General features: G+C 33.7%; 1 protein-coding gene across 6 annotated transcripts; it reads left to right on the top strand.

Annotated features, from left to right (window-relative positions):
• Nucleotides 1-1,497: 1,497 nt before the first annotated feature.
• Nucleotides 1,498-6,854, top strand: LOC120085878 (probable ubiquitin-conjugating enzyme E2 26). Of its 6 annotated transcripts, none has more exons than XM_039042130.1 (8): nucleotides 1,498-1,736; nucleotides 2,851-2,979; nucleotides 3,986-4,507; nucleotides 4,637-5,077; nucleotides 5,164-5,227; nucleotides 5,374-5,513; nucleotides 5,599-5,910; nucleotides 6,267-6,854. In XM_039042130.1, the coding sequence occupies exons 1-8, from the start codon at nucleotides 1,674-1,676 to the stop codon at nucleotides 6,567-6,569; spliced, it is 1,974 nt and encodes a 657-aa protein (XP_038898058.1). In that variant the 5' UTR covers nucleotides 1,498-1,673; the 3' UTR covers nucleotides 6,570-6,854. The 6 variants fall into 6 exon arrangements, with proteins under 6 accessions (XP_038898058.1, XP_038898057.1, XP_038898055.1 ...); XM_039042129.1 differs by adding an exon at nucleotides 2,189-2,257 and having other exon boundaries at nucleotides 1,499-1,730; nucleotides 3,986-5,077; XM_039042127.1 differs by having other exon boundaries at nucleotides 1,499-1,730; nucleotides 3,986-5,077.
• The last annotated feature ends 1,129 nt before the right edge of the window (nucleotides 6,855-7,983 follow it).

Raw genomic sequence — 7,983 nt, 5'->3', positions numbered from 1 at the left:
TCTTTTAAGCTATTTCAATGATGGAGAGAGAAAATACATTTATTATAAAGAGAGAAAATACATTTAATATAGTTTTTCTCATTTGTCAATTGGAGAGAGAAAATGCATTTATTTTAATTTTTTTTCTGTTTTCCAATTTGGAAAAAAAAATGCATTTAATGAAAATTTATTTTCTATTTACATTGGTTTTCATATATCAATTTATTAATTTTTTTTACGGAGTAATGATTATTTTAAATATACCTTAGAACATTTTGATGGATTCATGATTATTTTAAATATATCTTAGAACATTTTGTGATTGACTCAATGCTCGACATAAATCACAGTGTAAACCAATATATGAAATATACAACACTATATAAATCTTCATAAATTTCATTTACACTACAATATATATATCATAATACAATAAGTCTAAATAAAAAAAAAAACACTTGTCTATATAAAACAAACGAATACATATATCACAATATATATCAAATTTCCTACAAAAACTAAAAAAAAACATATATATCCCAATATATATAAAAATAGTAAAAAATAAAGTTCATTTTCATATGGGGTTTATAATACATAACCAATTATTGTAATCTCTTTTTCTTCAGCCATGGCCGCATAGATTTCTCTCCCCGTTGTCGTCGACCAAATCTACTCAACCCATCACTTTCGATTCGTCCGACGTTGTCTGCGCCATCGATTCTCCCAAGTCCTTCGTGTCATCTCGTGTTGAGCCATCAATTCACCCCATGTCGTCGTCTATCGCCTACAACTCACACCGTCGGAAGGAAAAAAGAGAGGGAAGATGAAGAGATGGGTGTGAATTATGGCCATGGGAGAGAATATATGCATAGGAGAGAGAATATATACAGGGAGAGAGTATGCATAGAGGAGGTAGAAATAAATAAATAAATAAATTATATATATATATAGGCTAAATGGTAAATAGCGATTGATATTAGTGAAAATAGGCGACCAATAAATTTTTTCTTTTATAAAAAGTGAAATGTTCAGGACATTAACCAACGTGTCTATTATTTTATGTAGAAATCCTTAATATACTCAAACCATGCATCAAATTACTAACACATTGTGTACGTCAATTGGTTAATCCTCTATTTGTCCCTATTTGTGTGGTTTCCAATTAATCATTGTTTTTAGATTTTGTATTCATATCCCTAACTAAAATTAAATGCATCCCATAATCTTCGACCAAAAAAAAAAAAGAGAGTTGGATTTTCTTTTTTGGTTGGTCTCTCTCGGTCCCTTTCTTGCTACCCAATCACAAATCGTCATGGAAGCAAGCGGACAATCAAAGTGTGAGCCCATTTAACGAGGCAAGCCGCCATTTTTATCTCACTCGGGCCACAGCCAAGCTTCTTTCTTCATAATTAATCCATCCATTCATACCGTCTGGTTTTCCTTTTCTCTTTTAGCTGAAGCCGATCCCCAAATGGAGCCGCCGTTTCCCAACACTTCGTCAAAGAAACCCAAGTCTTCCATTTTCTCTCTCACTTTTATTTTTATATGCTTCTTCTCCCTATTCTTTTACTTTCTCCTCTTTCCTTCTCTGTCTCTTCCTATTCTTCTTCTCTAATAATCTATCCGATTGTTGTTTCTCTCGCTATGTCATCAGGAAACGAGAAGTATCATCTGCTTCCACTTCTGGGTTTATGAAATCCCACTCCCCGATGATCAAACGGGCGCCAAAAATGCTCAAAAACAAAGGGGTATCGGTATTACTATAACTTTGCTTTCTCTCTCTATTTGTATATGTGATCGTTTTGATTTTCTTCACTAGTTTTCCCTCAATCGATGTTTATGGTTTGATCATCGAGTTTGATGTACCTCATTTTTGTATCACTTTTTGGGTTGAGTCAATTTCAAACTTTTTCGAACTTTTGCGACTGACCCACTACGGATGATTGAAATTTATGAGTTGGGTATTTTATTTTATTTTATTTTTTTAGTGTAGTGTTTGTGAAATCTTGTTTTGAATTGTGGGATTTACGATCGTGTTTTATGTATGGAGAGTGTTTGTTGAATTGCAGTTAGTGTTGTTGCAGTTTTTATACCACATTGCGTTGTTTTTAAATTGATTTTCTACCATTTGGTATCGTTGCATGATTGGATTTTTATCAAATGTGTGAACTGAGTGGAAGTGATTCTTGATGGTCTCTTTCTACAGTAGTAGCTTCTTATCTGGAGCACTAAGTGGTCTTGAATTATTAGAAGCCAATTATCAGAGACATCTAGCGTATGGAAACTCTTAAAAGCCTATTTCAATTTTGCTTTGGTCAGATGAAAGTGATCTTCTTTCTGTTGTTGTTTTTGTTGTTAACTCTCACATTTGCCATCATCTAATTCTTCTTTACTTGCAATCACTGGCACAGAAAGGAAAAAGATCCAAATATTATAATGTGATGGAAGCATCTGAACTGGATTTTTTTTAATGAGTTAAAGATTGACTATAATATTATCGAGGAGCAGAGAATGAAGTATCAGTTCAGTGAGTAGAGCTGAAAATAAAATATTTGCATCAGAATGAGCAATGGTATTATTTTGCACCTGTAAATAATCTTCCATGCCAATGGCCAATGTGTTTCTACAAGATAAACTTTAGATTTTTATGGTTTTATTCCACCAGACGTGGGATCCCTATCTATAATTAAATATAGCTTGTGTATTATTCTGATGCTCTTCCGACATGTTTCTTTGTGTGGACATTCATTTTTTCTACTCATGCTACTGCATTTTGTGTACAATTTTGATTGATCATCTTGATAGTTCAATGAAGGATTGAAGCACAAAACTATCTATTCTCATATCTTTCTTTGTTCTTCCCCTCAGATTATTTCACTCGATGTGATTGATGTTGACGAAGATGAAGCTTCCGATAGTGCCATGTTTATTCAGCAAAAGTTTGACGCTAATGACAAAGGAAAGGGTATATATCACCATAGTGATCATCAATTGAAGGTTTGTTATCAAAGTATTTGTTCATTGCTTGATTGGTGTATTCTTTCACATGTATTTTCCACTTTTCTTTTCTTTTGGAAACATAAGAGATATGATTTACTTTGAGATGATTACAAAGAAATGAGAGGATAAGGTATCCTCATATATGTGCAGTAAAGTGCAAGATAGAATATCACCTTCAGAATATACTAGCAAAAAGAGCCAACGTCTAAAGATTAATTATTTCTGGAACAAATCCCCTGCAACCTCAGCCTTGTTTTTAATACCCCTTCTTCTGACCTAATTATTCAATAAATTATATAAATCACACATTGCCAGAATGTCACTTTTTTTCTCCTTTTTCTCCCCAAATAACATTAAATACTTGCTGTTTGGGAGCATACAAATTTTTGCTTCGGTTTTCGAAACGAAATGTGTGATCCAGTGCCTTGTGAAGGTCAAGATTATTGACATGTTATGTATTTGAAATCTGTATTCACAATTGTTTTGGAAAGAACCACCTGACTTGTTCTTTAAGAAATTCTATGTGAAGGAAATTAATAGAAAACGACTTTAAACAACAATCATCTAAACCTGTTTTTAATATATTTTTATCCAAAATATCAGAAAATTTTAATTTTTCCCTCATGGCTCTAAAACAATCTGAAGTCTATATCTGATTTTAATGATCAAACCCTGAGAACAGAAGATTCCCAACAAATTATTTATAACTTTTTACCTCATTCACCTTTTTTTAAACAAAATCAAGGTACAAGCACCCAAACCATGCTTTATAGTTTAAGTTTAACAACACCTTTTTTTTCCAACCAACACAAGTAATCCGTTTGCCCCATTCTCCCTTCAAGTAGAAGTTTCTCAACATACTTCAATTGGATTACTATTGGAAGATAATTTGAAAATTGGAAGTCGTAAAGAGGTAGGCCTTGTAAATTGAAGCAGACATGGCATGCTTGCGATACCTATTGCAATGCTTCATAATTATAGCTAAAGCTTTTACTTTGTTCAGAGGACATTGGGTAGCCATTCATTTAATCCAGATGTGGAAATCCTAGAGAGTACAAATGAAGTTGAATCTAATTTTCCCTCAGCATCACATAATTTGATTGAACTAGACAATCCTTGCTCTTATTCATCAAATGAAGATGACGACTGGATAGGATTTGATGAAATCATGGATGTGGATGCATATTCAGCTTTGCAAGCCCATTTTGATCATATGGATATTCCTCCTGATATTGAAGCACCGATACCTTGGCTGCCTCAGGATCAAAATGGAAACAAGATCAACAATGAAACTAGCAGAACCTCATGGTCATCATTAGCAAAACCTCAAAGCGTACCAGGTTCTGTTAATCATCTAGGAAATGCAACTGCTCAAGTTCAGATGAATGAAGCTTTATCAAATAGCCTACACTTGCCGGCAGATATTGATATTCTGAATCATCTTGATCCTTTTGCTTCGTTTCCTTCACAAGATGTTCAACCAAATAAGAAACCAGCTACATCTCGTTACAGGGACAAATCCGAGGTTAGTCACTTGAACTCTTTACTTGGTATAGATGCAGCTAAATCCCGGTGGTTTTTGGATCCTTTTAAGCGTAAAAAGAAGCTACATGGTTCAAATGACATTTCTATTAACCTGTCGGATGCAATGAAGCTCCATAATGGAGGTGAGACATCTGATACATCTGGCAGTGTAAAGAAGCAAGTCAGTTCACATAATATGTCCCATGCAAACTTCCCTGCATATATGGACTTCTTTGAGTATCCGGAAGCAGGACAATCTATGCCACATTGGCCAGAATACTCGAAAATGAAAACCAAGGATCCATTTTTTCCCCTTCATATGGCTTCAAGTCTTTATGCGCCATTTAATCCTCTTGTTCCTCCTACTCTTGGAGAAGTTGTAGATATGCCGTGGGTTCAGGGTTCCACCCAAAATCTTCCAAATATTGCTACAAATGACTCAATAAGTGAAACGATTCCACCTGCAGATATGGATAAATTCTTGGAGAACTTTGAGCATTTTAAACAATTTGATACTGTTGACGATCATTCTGACCATCACTATACTAGCAAAGGTTCTAGCATGCACCAGGTATATGTCTTGAAAAAAAAATTATTCTTTTGTTTATGAATACTTTTATTTATTTCAGGGGTTCTTAGACCGTCTCTTGTTGCCAGGCATCAAAGAAATGGACAAAGAAAATTCAGGACGACTGGAAGATCCTGCAAAATGATTTACCTGGTAGATTTCCCTTTTCTTTTCCTCCATTTCGAACATATTGTAGATTCATGTTAAAATAAGATCTGAAATATTTAGCTGTAGGAAATGCCAACTTTTGAAGAAACGGTAGTTGACTTCACTTTTTTCTTTCTGAATCTGTTCAACAGAAACTATATTTGTTAGGGTATATGAGTCAAGACTGGATCTTATGAGGGCCGTCATCATTGGAGCACAGGGTACTCCATACCATGATGGATTATTTTTCTTCGACATATTTTTCCCTCCTTGTTATCCGGACATGCCACCAGTATGTATATATATGTTGGTGTTTATATTTAGTTACTACTATAGTGTGCTTAGATTTTCTGACAGTCGATGTTTTCTAAATACAGCAAGTTTATTACCACTCTAAGGGCCTTCGACTCAACCCAAACTTGTACAATTGTGGGAAGGTATGTCTAAGTCTGCTTAACACCTGGCGTGGCAGTGGAAATGAGAATTGGGTTCCTGGCATGTCAACTATGCTTCAAGTTCTCGTCTCTATCCAAGGGTTGATCTTGAATACAAAACCCTACTTTAATGAGCCCGGGTATGCATATCAAAGTGGATCAAAGGCGGGTGAGAATAGATCTCAGGCGTATAATGAGGAGACCTACATCTTATCTATTAAAACCATGTTGTATAACATCAGGAAACCACCAAAGGTATGGTTCTAGACGTCTTTTCCTGTTTAAGGCCTTTTTGTAGGTTGAATATAGTATCAAGAGATAGTATGATCTTAGAACTCAGGATAGGATACAGTTGGACAACATATTAGAACAGATCGTGTCAAAGTAAGGTCGTATCGAGAGATAGAGAGAGATAGAGAGGGGGGGGGGGGGGGGGGGGGGGGGGGGGGGTTGTGGTTGGTGTATAGAAAGATAGAATGATCAAAAGTTGTAAACTGTCTTAAGCTTATTACAGCTTAAATGCTAAACCAATCTAGTTGTTTAGGAATCACATGCTTAGTTAAATGATTTTCATGTACCTTAACTTAAGACTAGATTATCTTCTGCTGCAGCATTTTGAGGACTTTGTTAGGGGACATTTCTACAAAAGGGCTCATGATATTCTGGTGGCATGCAAAGCATATATAAATGGTGCTCAGGTGGGATCTCTAGTCGAAGGCGGGGTTCAAGATCTTGAGCTGAGCGACAAGAGCTGCTCAGACAATTTTAAGCAATCTGTGACCCATCTTTTGAGTCAGCTTGTTGTGGCTTTTAAGGGAATTGGGGTCATTGACTGCGATAAGTTCCTGCAACCGCTACCACCAACCGTTACAAATGCAAGAAAGCGATCAGGTAGGCACAATAAGCTCAATTAGAATAGAAGGGGTTGGAAGGTGACGTTGTCGAGAAGTTGGTTTTGGTATAGATTTTGAACGTGTTAACGTCTAACCGAAGCAAACTTGAGTGCTGATAACTGTCCGAGGTAGTTTAGAACTTAGAGTTTATAGCAATCATAGTAGATCATGCTTCCTAATTTTCTCATAATGAACACATGATCTCTAATTTTGTACATAACTTCTATATGCACTTGAGGAGAATGTCTCTTTCCCTTTCAACAGGGACAGCGGTATAGTATAACCTATTTAGTTTTTTTTCCCTCTCATGGTAATAATGATCTTTTTTATGTTTCAAACTTATGTTTGTTTACTTTTATTGTTATTACTGTTTTTTGGTTTGTTTAGCACTTGGTCAAATTTTAGAATTTTGATTGGTTAGTTCTAATTTTTGGAAATACTTGTATATATTTTATTTAATTAAAATATCATTTGATTATTGTTTTTGAACTGCAATAAGCTCAATGATTGATAATTGAGTTTAGTTATGGTAATCTATGCCTTTCTATTAAAGTATGCGTTTTTTTTTTTTTTACTTTAGCTTCCACTTTTATAAAATTTGAGGGTTTTTTTTTTAAAAAAATTTATAAAGACAGAGAAAAATGGAGTATTGAAGTTTGTAAGTTAAAAAAAATGTTTTTAAATATATTTCAAAACAGTAAGAAACGGTAATAAATAAAATGGATTTTTTTAGGATAAATAAAATAAAATTATTATCACCCTTCGATAAAATTTTTCATTATTTGATGACATGTTTTATTAATTTAACCATTGTCCAAGTCGTACGTGTACATGATCATTGGAGTTATTTATTTATTTGTTTGTTTGTTTCTTTTTTCTTTTTAAGTTCAACTATGTAAGGTAAATATTTAAATACTTAACACGAGGATGATTATGCTTAGGCCGGTATATTGAGTTGACTTGGTCAATTGAGCTGGTTAGCTTCATAAAAGAATATGTTTTATTTAATACATCGTTGCATCTAATATTATAAAAGTAAGAATTTAAAAATGACATTACGGTATAATCGAATGAATGTTAGTTATAAACAATGACATGTTAAGATCGAGGATACATTTTTCATTAATTATTTATTTTCCATCCTTATCTCAAATTTTTAAATATAAATTTATGGGAGCAAAAACTATACGGTCCATATAGTATGAAATTTAAAATATTTTGAGTTTGATATATTCTCCCTTAGATTATCAAGAATCTAATAGATTTTAAAGAAAAATATTGAAAAAAAAATTCTTTACAAGATATACAAATTACAAAAGAATCAAAGTTTTTAAATGAATTCAGAATACAAATTCTGCGACCATAGGATAGTTAATAAGAAGAATAAAAGTAAGTAAATATTTTTATCAAGAAATTTATAATTCTAACCAATTTG

This window comes from Benincasa hispida, chromosome 9 (assembly GCF_009727055.1).
Source record: "Benincasa hispida cultivar B227 chromosome 9, ASM972705v1, whole genome shotgun sequence".
NCBI lineage: Eukaryota > Viridiplantae > Streptophyta > Magnoliopsida > Cucurbitales > Cucurbitaceae > Benincasa > Benincasa hispida.
This window is presented reverse-complemented; position numbering and strand designations above follow the sequence as displayed.